The sequence below is a fragment of the Micromys minutus genome, assembly GCF_963924665.1.
Source record: "Micromys minutus genome assembly, chromosome: 18".
NCBI lineage: Eukaryota > Metazoa > Chordata > Mammalia > Rodentia > Muridae > Micromys > Micromys minutus.
The window spans coordinates 8451951-8469590 of NC_137953.1; the positions used below are offsets into that span (position 1 = coordinate 8451951).

At 39.1% G+C, this 17640-nt stretch overlaps 1 protein-coding gene across 1 annotated transcript; it reads right to left on the reverse strand.

Moving 5' to 3' along the window:
- Positions 1–8342: 8342 nt before the first annotated feature.
- On the reverse strand, positions 8343–10945 carry LOC308432292 (regenerating islet-derived protein 3-alpha; the record flags this gene model as incomplete). The annotated part of the gene is made up of 5 exons (XM_080932072.1): positions 8343–8410; positions 8660–8786; positions 9653–9790; positions 10021–10139; positions 10870–10945. 5 exons carry the CDS (start codon positions 10943–10945, stop codon positions 8343–8345), a joined length of 528 nt encoding a protein of 175 aa, XP_080788198.1.
- Positions 10946–17640: the final 6695 nt, after the last annotated feature.

A 17640-nucleotide genomic window follows, 5' to 3' on the forward strand; every position in this document is an offset into this window, starting at 1 on the left:
AGGAAGTGTGTAGCCATCAGATTCTACATAAGTTTTAGCTCACTCATTTTCGTTTACTGGAGTAAAAGCATATAATATAATAAATTTTGTCTCTTCTTTCCTGAAACTCTTTTCTTCATCTGTTCTCTCCCTTTTTGTCTCTACTCTTCCCTATACTCTGTATTCTTGGCTATACCGTAATGATTTGCACGCTCTCCTGGAAGATCTTTTCTTGTCCTTTCAGAGTCTCAAGACTGTGGGAATTTGCCATCTGGGTACATCCCCCAAAGCAGTGCAACTGCATCAGTGCCTGGAGGAAAGTTTGCTTTGATTAGGTTATCTGACTATGCCTGGAAGACTGGCTTAGTGTGCCAGATCCTTGACCTACTTGTCTTTCTCTTCTTGGCATCGTGGTGGCTGCTCTGTGCAACTTTCACCATGCTGCATTGTGACTGTCTCCACAACACCTTCTGGAGTTTCATTCATTGGCTGAGCACCGATTTCTGCTTTGGGTAATTTGTAATAGGTCTTCCCTGTATGCCCTGGTAGGAGCTGAGCCATAAATGAGTCTGCAGAAAGTGTTCTGGAAGTGCATTTGGCTTTGCACTTACTTGTATGTACCTTTTGGAATTTAACAAATAGGAATTTTTAAATCACTGTTAAGAATGGTGAAAGTCCACTAAGGTCAACTGTCTCACCACAATTTTTCCCTTGAGATGGGATCTCTCAGAATTTTCCCAAGATTAGTTTGTAACTCACTTTGTAGCAGAGGCTTTTCAGAAACTCACAATGGTTCTTTTGCCTCAGATTTCATTACTGCTATTGGTTATAGACATGAGCTATATGCCTTGACTTTCTTCTTAAATACATCTATTTTGCTAAAAATTTTTTTCATTTTTGAAATATTTATTTGATTTTTCATTATGTGTTTCTGCGTCTGGGGTGGGGAATATCTTTCGTATGAATACACATGCCTGTGCTATCCAGGAGAACTTTTTAGATTCCCTGGAGCTAGAGATAACTTTGAGCTCCTTGCTAAAGTGGGTGCTAGGAACTAAACTAGGGTTCTTTCCCAAAGCAAAATACACTTTTAACCTACTGAGTCATCTTTTTAGTGTGCACACTCACATTGAGAAAAAGAAACTTTAAAAACCAAACGTTAAATGAGAAAAATAAATATTTAAAAATACAGTCTCTTAAAATATTTCAACTGCACAAGACTATGACAATGGTGTGCTTTTGGCATATTAACACAAAACACAGTTGTTTTCTAACAATGCCTTGCAGCATACAAAGATGTGATTTTTCTCTGTATTTTTATAGAATCACTGACAGTCACTTGCCCCATAGACTGAGATTTCCAAGCAACCTCACTGAACTGTAGGTTACATATTTTCACTTTTATTCTCTCTTGAAAGAGAAACAGTGTCCAATCTAAGACTGACTTAGAGAGACAAAGCTTCAGAATATTAAGCCATAGTATTGCAAATCTTCCCTTCCCTTTCAATATCCCTGACAAGAGGGTGCCATTTTTATTTAACTTTTTAGACTGACTCTTCTCTCACTACCTCATTTCCTAAAATGAACATCAGCAACTTTAGATATAAAACTCATGTCATCAAAATTTCAATATTATTGAGCTTGGTTACTTTCAGGAGACTGAGTATAGTCAAGATTCAGTTAGAGAAATATCTGACCCTCCCCCAGGCAAAAAAAAAATTGTAAATGACACATTTCAAAAAGAACTGAAAACAGAAAAATTGATAAATTTAAGACAGACTAACAGTATGTAGCCCTATGCTGTCTGTGAACTCACAGTACCTTGTTCCATTATCTGAGTGGTAGGAATACAGGGAAATTAAAGCTATGTACCTCCACACTTGGCCAAGGGGTGAGTGTTTTATAGCTGCAAAGCATCAGTACTGAAGTGACATCATGAAATTGGGTTTTTGATTTCCTGAGGCTATTGCATTGGGATACTTCCTATGAACACGTCTGCACCTTCTTTGATTGGTTCATTGTATTTCTTTAATTATGTATTTTTCTTTAACTTCTGTGTGGTGTTCCGTGTGTGTGTGTGTGTGTGTGTGTGTGTGTGTGTGTGTTCCCAAGGGTTTTCTTCCTTTGTTAGCATGGATGCATGTTGAATGAGTACATGTATTCCCATGAGTGTAGACCAAACGTTGACTCTGGGTGTCTTTCTCAATCATGCTTCTTCTAATTTTAGAGTCTCTGGCTAAACCTGAAGCTCATTTATTTTGCAAGACAATGAGCTTTAAGAGTCCACCCAACTCCATCCCACTGATCTCCCCTCCCCCATCCCTACAGGTGTAACCCCTCCACCCTCAGGATTTTAAATGGGTGCTGGGATCTGAACACAGAGCTCCAGAGTTGTACAGCAGAAACTTCAATGACAACCAGTTCCCTGGCCTTGTTTATTTTTTAAGCTTTGTTGTTGTTGTTGAGGATGACAGAAAACTGTGAGGCCAAGTTTGGCCTTAAAGTCATAGCAATTGTCCTGCCTCAGGTTCCCAAATAATGGCTAATTCTGCCTTTGCCTTGTTTTTTTTTTTTTTTTTTTTGGAGGTCAGTAATAAAAGGAATATTACTGGATGAAAGGGGCATAAACATTACATGTTTTCAATTTTTTTGAATGTTTGATTCCAGCATCACATGTCACCATCTTCCTGTTGTTTGCCTGGATAATTAATTTCATAAATTAAAGAAAGAGATTGCATTTCCCCTTATTGGGGGGCGAGGGGCTTGGGAAGGGGTAGTTCTAGTTACTTATTGCTTCCATGTTAAGCTGTGAAAGAGAGCAAGAAGCAGGAAAACTATGTAGATGAGAAAGAGTTCAGGCAACTTCCAACCCAGAGCAATGGCATTTGAGCTCTGAAGAAAAAGACAGTCTTACTACTAGAGTTATAAAATAGTTGATCTCAAAATTTTCCTTGTTGGAATTTGAAGGATCCTTTCTGTAGACACTTTCACACGCAACATTTGATGTTCTATGTCTAGGTTATTTCAATTAATATAATATCATCCAGGTTCATTGAGGTGCTAAAAGTTAGACAGAATTTCCTTGTATCTGAAGGTACTCTGCCATGAATATACCAGATAAGAAAGTCAAGGCTGGGAGAGATGCTCTTGCAGAAGACTTGAGTTCCCTTCCCAGTAGCCATGTCCACTGGCTCACATGTATGTAACTCTAGCTCCAGAATCCCTAACACCTTTTTCTGGCCTGCCCAGGAACATGACTCTTAGATGACCCTCCCCCACCCATACATACATAATTAAAATAAAATAAATTCTGGTCATCTGTATCTTTTCTACTATGAACAATGCTGAAAGAAATAGCTAGGCTAAAGAAGTCTCATTTCATACTGATGTTTCCATCAGGTGTTTACTCATCAGAGGTCTATTGTATCACATGCCAGATCTATTTTTAGCTCTTTGAGGAAGCCACATACTTTACATGTTGGCTTCCTATTTGCAAAATTACCTTCCTATTAAATATATACAACGATCCCCTTTTCTCTGCATCCTCCCCAGCCCTTGTCTTTCATCTGTTGTGAATGGTCATGGTAACAGGTGCAAGGGGAGGTCATGTGATGCTTTTAATTTGCATTTTCCTGACAATTAGTGATGGTAAGCCTTGTCTTTCAAATACAGCTGTGGGCATTTATAAATCCTTTTGAGTGGTCTCTATTCAGTTGCTTTTGCCTGCTCTTGATTGGGCTAATTCTTTTCACATGGTTGAATTGTTGGCGCTCCTTGTACATTTTGTGTAGGAGCCACTGGCCTCATATACAACCTGTACTGTGTCCTGTTCTGTAGATCTGCTCACCATCCTATTAGCTGCTTCACTGTCTGTCACACACATTTTTAACCTATTCTTATTTGTGGATTTATAATGTAAGTACACCAGTTCTCCTTTTAGATTTCTCTATCCAAACCCTTCAACACACCCCTTCCCATTCTCCTGAAAGACCCTCGTCTAGAGGACCTTTCTCTGAGGAGACCCCGGGACCCAAGAACCAGCCGAGACCACTGGCTGCAATCAGCATGAGGGTTTATTTGATCAAAGTACACAGGTACCTGTGGGCACACAGTCTCTCAGAGGACTGGCGTCCCGGACAAAGGGGCAGTCCCCTTTTTATAAGGCTTGGGGGGCAGAAGCAAGGCACAGAAGCAGAAGCATACTTACAGGACTCTAATTGGTTAGTTTAAATGTGGCCAGGGAGTGAGCCCAAGGACATGGCTCCAAGGACACAGCTCCGGGCTGTGGCTTTTTTTGAGAATGGCTGCTTTGGGCTCTTCTGAGAGCAGCTGCCTTATAGGGCTTATCTGAGAGCAGTTGCCTTGGGTTTATTTGGGTGCTTTCTGTTCTCTGTCTGTTGCAATTTGGCCGCCCACCGACTTGTTTGGCCACCTGGGTTTCTGGCCTGGCCCACCCTGTGTGTGCGCAGCCTTGCAGAAATGGCATTATTGCTGCTAAGTGGGGGTCTTTTACTCCTCCATATATTAGGCCTCTTTTTTCACTAATTATTGTGGCTTGTATAAATGTATTTTGAAATATAGCCTGTTTACTCTGTATTGACTTACATGTATGTAGGTTTTCAGGCAGATACTTTTCGTCTTTGACATGCTCACTTTTCTTTTGTTTGGCTTTGTTGCCTGACCTTTTGGACTTAGATGAGAAACTATGGCCCAGAGTAATATATCACTAAATTCTCACCAATTATTTCTTTCAGATCCTGGTAATACAATCAAATTGTTAATTTATTTGGGGTTAATTTTTATTTCACTTGCTTTTTTTTTCGTTTCATAAATTTCATTTATTAATAAGCATATTGTGAAAAAAATCTACATTTGACTTAGATTTCATGTTTACAGAGCTTTCCCACATGGTGTTAGGATTCCTCATAGCTACCCTCTCTCATTTATGACTAGTGAAGTAAAGAATCTGGCTCATTGACTCTATTCATAGAGTTCCCCTTGGTTCACTGAGTAAATAAATAGGTTCCTTAGAGTTAATCAAGAGATCCATGGGAAGTTCTTTGGTTAACCTACTGGACTATATAGAGGGAACCAATGGAAAACTCATATATATATATGAGTTTTAACATATATATATATATATATATATATATATATATATATATATATATTAAACAGTATTTACATGAAAATTGGCCAGTTTTCTTTCTTAGATTAGCAGCTATAAAAATGAGCACTGCCATTTAAAGAGTAGGCAATTTTGCCATCAGTCTATAGGTGAAATATGATTCTCACCAATAACATACCATCACATACTAGGTATTAGATGGAGCTTGATATGACCTGCCTTGTAAGTCACCAACACTTCTCAGGGATTACATACTGCCTATGCTTGGTTTATCTAACTTGTATTATGGACTACTTTCAGTGTACATACAAATGTTCATGCATCAGAAGCCAGTTCTTTTTTTTAACAGTACGTCAAATTTTGGTGAGCTAAGAAACACTTCAACTTAAATAATGGCATTGTTAAGGATCAAATTCCACTATTAGTCTTGTTAACACCACTGGTACACACACTGCATATATATATATATATATATATATATATATATATATATATATATATATATATATGTATGTATGTATGTATGTAGGTATGTATGTATTATCCTAAGATAAAATTCCTCTCAGAATTTCTTTACTTTTTATTATACACCAACTAGTTTATATTTTAGTTTTTTACATAGAAAATTCTAAGAAAATTAAAATCACATATCATGGTATTAAAATCATAATTCCAGATTTCTTTACATATAAGATGGAATGTCCAGCAGCTATGTCCACTGTCACAGACTTTAGTTTTGTTCAATTGATATGGCACATTCTGCAAAATTAACTAGTCACACGCACGAAAAAAGTCTCAAATACAGTAAAAATGTACACATAATAAAGGTAATTTACAGTTACAAATAAGGAATGTAATTTATCTTGGCTGTGTTTCAGAAATCTAGGGTCAGTAGCCTTAGTCAAGGCACAGAAGGATGAGTAAGTACAACTGTCTCTAGGAGCAGGCAAAGTATATACAATCACGGATGAGGTATGCATGCACGCAGAGTATTCAAAATCGCTCAGTCTTGCTATGAAAATTGTTCTGAGTTAAGGAAACTCTGTGGTTTCCCCTATTTTCCACTTCTGGATTACTTCCACAATCTTTAAATAAAATTTGCCAGGATATCCAAAAGCAATCACTATTTGGGCAAATGAAACAAAGACTTCACTAATCTGAATTGTCAGTAGTGCCTATTGGACTAGAAGCATTTTGTAGACAAAGGAGTGTTTCACAAAATTGAAATGTCGTTCAGAAGAAGGACAAGAAAATTTCCACACACTTAAGATTTCAAAAATGTTCAAGTGTCCTTTTACAGTTGGACCACCATTTGTTACAGTACTGGGGACTCTGGGGATCCTTTAGTAGCAAATATCAACTTAGAGGCTCGGGTCTCTTGGAGTTAATCTGCTTGCTAGCTTGCTCTTCTTCTTGTATCGCTGCACGAAAAGATTTCACTTCATCATGTAACTCAGTTAAAATGTCCATGTTTTGCTCAAGAATAGCTTCAAGTTGTGTAGCTTATGAGTTTACATCATAGTCTGCTTCTTCAGTCATCTCTCGGAGAGACTTTTCATCTTCTATCCAGCAAATGGACTCCTGGAACACTGCCCTATGATCTTCTACAAAGTGCTCTTCCATCTCTACCATCATCGAGACAGCTTCGTGGAAAGTAGACAATTGTGGAGAAACTTCTTCATTTTGTTCACAAAGAAGTTTTAGATCATCTCTCTATGGGGAACTTCCCACACCACACTGTGACTCTAAGTCATCAATTTGGCTTGGTGGATGGTACATTATTGGATGGACATCACCAGCAGCAGTTGGATCTACAGTCAGTTCTTTCACCCTATTTGCATATCTTAACATATTAAGACTATTTTCACAGGATGCCATTCCTGGAGAGATTGTGGTATTTCACTTAGTTTTAAGTATTATTTTTTGTTTATTTTGTATACATATGTATGTTGAAGGAGGTGTACATGTGCTACATGTATGTAGATTCAGGGTTTTCTGCTAATATCATTCAGATTCTTAAATTTAGCTCCTGTCCTCATGCTCAAGCTTGACAGCCAGGACCTTTATTCATTGAGTTATGTCTCTGGTCTTTCGGTTAATTTTTTTATGCTATGATCTAAGCATTCATATTTCTGTGTGATTATCAAGTGAGTATAGATATGTGAAATATATATGAATATGTATGTGTGTATGTATGTGTGTGACTGTGTGTATAGTTTTTGTTTAATCAATTCTTGATAAATGTTCCTTGTTTTGTATTTTTACAGCTTTCTACTACATATTAACAGACAGCCTAATCACTAGGGCGCCTGAAAATCTAGCTTCACAGGCATTAATTTGATCCACAACTTTATTGGAGTTCACAGGTGTGAGCATTACTGGTTCCTATAGCTATAGATCTAGCCTTGATGAAGTGCTTGCTATAGGAGAATATCAAATACTAAGGTCAGCTTGAATGGGATTGATTCAGTGTTAAATAGAAAACAAGAAAAAGCAGCCCACAGATTAAAGGCAGGGAAGGCATTCAGTATTTCTGAAGTCTATATCTGTGAGTTCTGACCTTGTGGCTATGTCCACAGGGATGGCTTGGAGTCTATCACTACAGAGTCTAGCCTAAATATAAGGTAGGTAGGCCTAGCAATTGACACTGTGAGGCTTAAAGAACTCTGAATCAACTGGATGAGGTTTAGCTGATTATATGACCACCTTAACTTCCTGAACACATCCTTGGTGATAGTGAAGGCCAGCTTAGAGCCAAAGCATAGAGTGGCTTCTGGGAACCTAGGCCAACAGAGCTGAAATGATGTAAGGGGTGGGCCTGAGGGCTCAGTCCATGGATACAAACTAAAGAATCACTGGACTGGACTTAACTTAGTTACCCTACTGTTACTGCCCTAAGGAAATGTGGAGGCCAATCTTGCCCCCCTTTGCCAAGCAACAATGGAGTGAGGGGATGGTCATCTATCTTTAAGAGAACAGTCTAGAGTCCACTATCACCATAACACACAGGGTGGGATACATTGATCTGTAGTGAACAGATAGTTTTCTTTCCGAACCCTTGGCCAAGTCTTACCATAGGATTCAAACACGAAGTACAAACAAAAGGTTTTCTTTATTGTTGATCTGCAAAACTGCAAAGCAAGAACCATACAGAAAAGCCTGAAATAAGGGGAAGGAGAAGGCTGAAAGAAGAGAGAAAGCCAGAAGAGCATGTCTGATACACAATGCTGCTTGTCTACTGCTTGAACTTGCAGACAAAGGGTAATTCCCCATCACAGTGATGGTCTCCCCACTTCAGAAACCCTGGAGAGAGATAGAGAGAAGACACCTTGGTTCTTAGGGGTTAATCATGGCAGGACACCTTAGAATCTGTACTAGTCTCAGAGCCTTTACTTCAGCTTCATTCATTCACTAGGTAGAAACATGAAAGATATAAAGACACAAATCCATACTGTTTTCACTAGTTCTAGAGGATAGCCATAAGGTCAGACTCTGTGGCAGAGGAGAAGAGTGAATATATTGGGTAAAGATGGTGTTTCTTTCATTGTTTACCTGAGGTTGCTGTTAGACTCCCACAGTGACCACGATTGACAGTAGAGGAAGGATCCCCATCCCAATTAAGATAATTCAGCACATCGGAGTTACTCCACTCCCATCCACCTCCATTGGGTTGTTGGCCCTGCACAGCAGAGGTAGGAGGAGAGCTTCATGAAATTTGATCTATTCCTTCTTGCTGTTCAGGCTACATTCCACTTCAAGTTCTGTTTAAAGTCTATTTCCTACAAGGTCTTCCTTGTCAATAGTATCAAGAACTTAAGTAACAAGGCCACTCAATGAATAAAGATATATTGCAGAATAGCCTATGGATCTCACAGTATCAATAGCCAGCACGATTAGAAGGCAGAGAGATGGCTCGGCAGAAAGAGTATGGCCTGCTCCTATGGACTGGCTGCCAGCACCCATAAAGAGGATCACAACTGTCTATAACTCCAGTTCTAAGGGACCAGAACCTCATTTCCGACCTCTTCAAGTGCCAAACAAGCTTATGGCACACACACACACACACACACACACACACACACACACACACACACACAAACACACACACACACATACACACACACACACATACACACATACACACATACACACATACACACATACACACATACACACATACATTTAGAGAAAACATAAAAATAAAATAAATAAACCTAAATTTAATGAATAAATGTAAATCTTAATTTACAATGATCTCAGAATTTTTTTTTTGTGGGGGGTCCTGGAAGACAAAAGAAGTCACCAGTTGGCTTTCTTAAATAAAAGAAAAATGCAAAAGTTGAAAATAGGTAAACAAATTAAGCTGAATACTAGGAACCTCCATTGAATTCAGTCTTTCACTCTGGTGCTGAGGATGTCTTTACTGTAATGTCATTCAACATGAGTGCTAGAACTTTGTTACATTATACACAGACAGGAGAAAGTGAAAATTGTGTTTGGGAGACAGCTCCTAGAGATAAAACGGAGGGAAAATTAGAATCTCACCATTGTTGGATCATGGAGCCCAATCCAGATGTCTCGGTAGTTGTTCACTCTGCTGTTCACCAGGGAGGACACAAAGGAAGCCTCACCTTCACTAAGAATAGACACAAGGTGTCCTAAGGGTCTCTTCTGGCAGGCCAGCTATGTGAGGGACAGGACGAGAGAGAGAGAGAGAGAGAGAGAGAGAGAGAGAGAGAGAGAGAGAGAGAGAGAGAGAGAGAGACTAAGACTCCATTGTCCAGTTGTGGGATATATGTGCACGAGTAGACAGATTATATAAAAGCAAGCAATAATGAAAAAGTAAGGTCTCTTCTCCTGCCAGCAGCATTCACTTTATGCTGGTATCTTCAATGCAACCCTTTATCACTCACATCTGCTTGAAACCAGGATTTGGGTGTCAGAACCAAGACATAGCAGTGGGAACGATAAGCCTTGGATCCCCTGGGGCAGCTGGTTCTTGGAGAGGGCACTTCCTTTTGGGAGTCTTTACCTAGAGATAGAGGGAGATAAAGAAAGGGATGCCAAGAGATGGAGAGTGGGAGTTTGATGAGAAGGAAAATTCAAGGGAATGTTTACAAAGGCCATTCTTGTTCAGTGGGTGGCTATAATTAAGACAGTGACAGCTACACTAAACTTTCCTTCTGTGATTCTGTTGCTTGATTGCTGGTTTTTTCTTCCCTTGTTACAAAGTCTCTCTGTAACCCCAAATGTCCTGTAATTTACTATGAATTACAGGTGAAGTTGGCCTTGAACTCATACATATCCTCTTGCAACTCCCTCCTGAATTCTGGTTTTCAAGGTATACACCACTACACCTAACTAGGTACCTCATTTATTTTTTTTAATGATTTTCATTATAGAAGAGCTGCTCCTTTCATTTTATCCTTCCTACATATGCCACTGTCTGTGACACTCCATTCTCTGCAGGGTCTATTTGTATGCCTCATTAGTGGTCCTCATACTTCCTTCTCCACATACATACTGTCATAATTGAAAGCTTCCTGACAAAATAAAAACCTTCTCACTCCGGTGCTGATGAAACCCTTTGATACTTTTCACCACCAGCAACACGGACAAAAGCAAGAGGATGGATGAGGTGCAGGTTACTTTCCTGTGTGGATACCCTTCACAATTACCACATGAGACATCTAAGACCTCCCCTTGCTCCTTTTCTCTCAACCTTCAGAAATAATGCAGTGCTATATACAAAGAAGTCTTACCTTGTACCTGAAATGTGAACAACAGGCAGGAGAGCAGCATCCAGGACACACTGTTGAGAGCCAGGTGAAACAGCATCTTGTCTTCCAGGAAGCAGCAAACAGGACACTAGAGTGTAGTCAGAGAGAACAAACAAAAGAGGACCCTCCCTCCCTTTGCCCAGATCTGCAGGGATACCATAGTCTTAGCCCCATCTCTGCTCTGCTGTAATCTGGAATGAAATGAAGAATCTAACTATTCCCCTTGTCCGGAAAACCACTCAGGGAGCCTTTGCTAATTCTCAGAGCCCTACTTTCAGTTAGGACAGAGATCCTCCTGTATCTGCTCTCTATAGTATGAGGGATGATCCCCTGCTAGGCTCTCACCAACTTTCAGCTCCCACTTACTTCTCTTGCAGAGATCTGAGGTGGTTTGTCAGGACAAAAATGACTGCTTTTATGATAGGGTTTGAAGGAGGAGCATCAAAGTGAAGAAGTGAATGCTTATGTAAGTCAGGGTAATGGGTAGTATTTGGCATACATTCAGAGAGCTTCCCAGCAAAAACTCTAGGACATTTCCTGGCAAAGATAGGAACTAACACAAGAGAGACTATCTCCTGTTAGCAAATATGCTCTGCCCTCAGGTACAGGTGCTGTTTGAAATTCTGCAATTGACTGTAACATGGCAACATTTAAAATAGTTTATGCTGCACAAGCATTACTACTTTAGAACATCTGGCCGTATTTTCTATAGATGCATCACTGAAGGTTCTTTGTCTGCTCATTTTTAAATGCATGAAAATCGTGACTTACTACACAACTGAGCAACATTTGTCTTAAACATTGTGACCACTGAGTTCAATTTTAAACTTCCTACACAGCCACACAGACTGATAAAAGGTGCTTATACGCAGGTCTTTCCTTCAGTTGTATATTCCATGGAATCATCAAATTCATGGGCTTTTAGAAAAATAATGTCTTTTGTCAAATGCAAATGCATAGATGTAATTCACACATGCTGATGATACTGACCCAATTAACATTAAAGAATTATATTTTTTAACCATCTTTCTTTTGCCTCTATGAGGACAAGTGTCAGCACAGTGAAAACAGCTAATAGCATTTAAAATACATACTATAAAAACTAGGAGGCTGGAGAGATGGGTCAACAGCTAATAACACATAGTATTTTTCCAGAGCACCAGTTCGGTTCCTAGCTCTTATGATTGGCAAGTTCAGCACCATCTACAATCAGTTCCAGAAGATATGATACCCTCTTTTGGTCTTCTTGAGCACGTACATGAACATGGATACTCTCTCGAAATGACACATATTCACACAGACACACGCATGGCCATATTTAAAAGTATAAATTTTTAAAAGAAAGAAAGCTAGAGTCATTGCTGAAAAGCTCATGAAATCCCTATGAATATTCGATCATAGGAAGCAGACCCTGGAGCTGGAGGAGCTCCAATGGTAGAGTAACCCCTCTTTTGCTGCAGGTAGAGTAACCCCTCTTTTGCTGCAGGTAGAGTAACCCCTCTTTTGCTGCAGGTAGAGTAACCCCCTCTGTTGTCAGGTCCGGAGTGACTTGGACTTGAGTCTCCGGTAGTGAGAAGCCACTTCTGACTAAACCAAGTATGATATTTTGCAGTATAATTCAGAGCTGCATATGCAGCAGGAAACTCTCACTTGGTGTTCATCCATGAAGGTAGCTAAGAAGAAAATCTATTCAGTTCCTGAAAACTTTGGCTAAGATGTTGTCTCACTGATTGCTTTACACTTTCTGTCCTTCTAACAAAAAAGTTGAAGCAGCAACTGAACAGGTAATTCTACTTTGTTCTATAAACTTGTTTCTCCACCACTTGACAAAGTTTTAACACTCAAAATGCACAACTATTAATGTACCTAAAAATTTACTCGCTATGCACAAAACTGCACACTTGCCTACAAGAAGTCAGTTCTTCAATACAACTGAGGATGCATGCTTGGTTTTGTACAACTATCCACATTTCCTTAAAAACCAAGCATTGTAATGGTTATAAATTGTGATTTTTCTTTATAAAACTACCTAATTGGTAGCAGGAGATTGCCTGTGATTACTTGAGTTTCCCAGAACTTGACCTAGTGGAGGGGTAGCACTTTGCAAACACAATCAATATCTGCAGTCAGAACTGGATTTACAGGAAAGGAACAACATGTGTGGCACTTCTCACTCTCTGCATGAATAGTCCTACATTCTTACTGGAAAACTCCTGGAATCCTTGCCAAGCACTACCCACCTACCGCAGAGAGTGACATGAGCTGTCCCTTATTCACTTGGACACCCCTCCCTCAGACGTTGTTTTAAAATTGAAGTCACCTTTGTCTTGTCAAACCGTCCCAGATCTCCATAAATACAGGTAAGTGGAGCTGAAAGATAATGAAAGGCTGACAGGTATTTGCCTCCCACACTGCAGATAGAAGTGTAGAACTTTCTCTGCCCTCATAAGGCAAATCTCTAAAACTCAGAAGAACTAGGAACTGAAGGGTGAATGTGTCCCTTGCATTTTGCACTAGAACCAGAGAAAAAAGGGGAAATTAGGCCCAGATCAAGTCTTCCTTGAAGAGCTACATAAATAGGAGTGCAAGTGGTTGTGTTCTCTTTTTATGTCACTTCCGGCCACACTCTTTTTAGGGGCTTATTTCTTCTACCTCCCAGATACCACGATACCTTGCATGACCCCCTATACCATGACCTGGATGCTGCTGTCTTGACTGATGCTCATTTATTGGGTACAAGATAAAGTTGTTCTCTGTCTAGCACTGAATTCCCCATGAATATTCAGAGCCAAGGAGAAATAAGGACTCTGGACAGTCACATAGGTTAGCTATGAGGAGAATCCACAAAGAAAAAGTCTTCCATGTTCTTTCCTCTAGATTATTGGAGGAGGGGGTTATACCACAGTGCTTCATCATTATAGAATGAAACCTTCCCCATGTTATCAGCAAACTTAAGTTGGAAGTTTGGAAAAGGAAAGCTTAAAGGTCAGTAACGAACTCTAAGGAAGGAGACAGAGGACAGAGGCTCAAGCTCCCAGCCTGTTATCCCCAAAAAAGGAGAACAAAAGATGATGGAGATGGTAAAATATAATCATGCTTCTTAACATTAAAATGTTTTGTTACATTAGGAACCTAATGTTAGGCATACAGACTCTCAGCCAGTGAAGTCTTCTTAAGCAAGCACAAGAAGTCAAGTTGAATACCTAAAACCCAGATAAATTAAACTTGACATCGTTCTGAATGGTTTTAATCCAAAAGCTGGTTAGGAGGGGAGAGGAATAACTATGGGTGTCCCTGGATAGTCAATCTAGCAAAATCTATAAACTGGGGTAAGTTAGGGAGGAACCTCTTTTTAAATGTCCAATAGAAATACAGACCAAGAAATTATCTTTGGCATCACGTCCACATGCTATAGGATAACCCAGAACGTGTTTTGTTTTTCACACTCTCAGGATAGGTATCATAAAAGACAGCTTTGTTGAGTGTTCCAAGGTCAGAGATCTCACCAAGTCATAGGACAAGGATCAGGTTCTTAGACATCTTTCCTCCACAATCTTGATATTCCTACATTTGATTCAGTGTAAAATTAGTAACACTAATCAGTCCTGTAGATCAGGAAAATTAGACTAGAAGATGACCAGTCTCAGAGTAAACCCCTGCCAATGGTAGTTTGCATTCTTCTCACATGGAATTCCTGGTTGATTGGTGTCTATCTTTCCTTGGTCACAATGACTTTAAAGAAGCCACCCCCTATGCCAGTGCACTGATCAGATCAGATCTGATCATACCATTCAACCCAGTCATTAGGAACTTGGATAAGGTCACCCCCTCTTAAGTTGTCTCTCAGTTCAATACCCCAAGAATATGTTGATGAGGACAAAATTTTTTCCAGTGCCAGATCACCTCCAAGGTCACCTTAGACTATTTCTGAATTTGCTTTCTTCTGGGAAGCTCAGGCTCATAGTACCTGACCCTGTCTCACCCTTAGCCAAGGTTCTGGTTACATTCTTATTCCTATGATGAAACATCCTGAAAAAAAAAACTGCAGCATGGGTGAGCAGAGGCTTATTTTAGTTTATTTTCCTAGCTAGGGTCCATCATTGGGATGAAGTCATAGTAGCAGTAGCTTCAGACAGCTAGTTGCACCATATGGTCAAGAGCAGAAAGAAATAAATTTTCACTTGCTGACTTGCCTGCTGGCTTCTTCTCAGCTTAAAAGCAGAGGTTCACTTGTTTAGAGAATGATGCTAACCTGAAATTCCCTGGATCTTAATATATCAATTAACTACCAAGACAATTGCAGACAGATACTCCAACAGGCCAACCTGAGGTAAACGACTGCTCATAGAGATCCTCTTCACACTTGATTCCACACTGTCGCACATTAACAATATAACTAACCATTAAGGGAAGACTCAGTTCCTTGTTTCCTCCTTTTTGCTGCTATCTGGTCACTTCTAGGACTCTGTTTCCTCCTTCTTTCACTGGCGTGAAGTCTATTTCTTTAAGTCTCATTCTATTTACTGTTAAATCTGGTCTCAAAAAGCAGTTCTCATCTTAATTCTGCCTTGTGGAGAAGCAGTCAAGTACTGGATCCTCTTATAAGCCCTCTTCTATATATGTCTCAGTGCAATCAAAGTTAAATATCCTGTTACACACTGGCCCACCAGTTGTGCCATATCTGAGTCTAGTTCTGATGGTCATGATATTTACCGGAGCTATGGAGCACAATTTATAATGTGTTTTGACAGTTGTACACAAAATCTTATTTGGAATGTCAGAGAATAAAGAGGTTTCTATAATAGCCGTGGCAATTTCAATTGTTCTCACTGCATGATGGACTAGTAGGAAATTCAACAACAGCCTGTGTCTTACATTCCTGTGGGAATTCCCTGGGAATTCTTCTTTTAATAGACTAGGTACCTCATAACTGGACACTTATTCACTATTGCTTTGTGTTGGATTTGTCTGGAAGTGCCTTTTTAAAAAGATGCAGTGGCATATATCAGTCGTCTGAGAGTGAAGACTGACATATGTCAGCTATCGGGGTGAACTGAGAAATTCAGACCACTGAAACACCTGTATTACAAAACAAGTTAGACAGAGTCTGGGGGGGGGGGTAACATTTCATGAAAAAACACAAGGGCTATTACTAAAACAAGTAAATATGCCCACTAAAACACAAACATAAAGAATTAAATAAAGCATAAATATCAGCACTTATGTGGTCCTACATACCAAGTCAAAAATTGCAAAGCAGTTTCTTATGTTTCTCCACTTTAGAAAAAGGAGGAAGTATAGAAAATGAAAAAAGGGTGTAAGTACTTTGCCCAAGCTATGACAAGACTTAAGTTTTAAGGCTTACTTCAAAGGGCTAGTTTCTCTTTGTCAAAAGAATCTTGATTACTTTGGCTTTTATCATAAGACTCTGATTTGAAATGTAAGGAAAAGTATCCTATAAAAATATTGGTGTTGCCTTAGAAATAAGGCCTACAGGAGTGTCTTCTTCTCCCTACGAATCTAAACTTAGCACTGAGTTCTTCTATAAGCTGTACAGAGAAGCTATACTTTTATTCTTCTGGAAACAACAAAAGGGGATGTTTTCTACTGTTTTAATTCTCTCATTAGTCCAAAGAGAATATGTTCTAATACTTTCAAATTTTCTTCTTGTCGTGTTGAAAAGGGAATAAGAAGGTTCTAGAGTTCTTATGTCTGTACTGTTCTGGTAATTTAATTTTTACCTGTTGTTAACAAAACATAATATCATATAGATTTTAATATCAATGTCAAAGATGATAATTGAGCTAATAAAAATGTAAATCACCTGCCTCCACCATAAGTAATGACTTCGAGAGAACAATGCATTCCTATGGTTACAACAGACTCTTCAATGAGATCAATCACATTCTTAGTTACAGTGGAGTGGTAAGCACACACCATAAGGCACTGTCTATACACGTGGAACCAAGAAGCAATTGTCCTGTCTCTTCTCTCTTCTTGATAATCTTTGCCACTGTTCATTTGCTTTATAGTTTATGTTTCAATCTTCATATCTTTGCAGGATTTGTGTCTGGTTTGTGTTGTTTTTTTTTTTTTCAAATGAGAAAGAAATAAAGGGGCATGGAGTTGTCTTAGCAGGAATGTATTGAAGATCTGAAGTTGGGGAAGGGGAAACTGCTCAGAGTATATCTGATTTACATTTTAAATACAATTAAAATGGGGCACAGGGGTAGCAAGATGGCTTGGTAGGTAAAAATGTTCTTTCTCAAGCCAGAGTATTAAATTAGTTTCCCCTTATGAAACTTACTTAAAATTAGCTGAATACTGTTACACCTATTGATAAACTCATCACCAATATGGAAATATGTAGAGGAGATAAGACAATTTTTTTGAAGATTGTTTACTTTGCAGCAAAAATACTATAGTCCTTGTCACAAGAGAAGGCAAAAATTAATTTCTTAAAGTTATCTCCTGATCTTCTTGGACACACTGTGACACTCATACATACTTGCATGCATTCATAACACAAACAATGATAATATTAATGAAACACAAAATTCAAAGAGTGACTGGAGATTTATTATTGCTTTCTGAGACTTGAGGCCACAAGTCATACAAAATTGGCTAAAGAATAATTAGGGCTCCAATGTGTACTGTAGATAAAATATACATTTTCTAAGCAAGTCTTTACATTTTGTCCCTTCTCCAGGATGCACTTTAGGACAAACTGAGTCTGTTTGCTGTCTGGTAAGC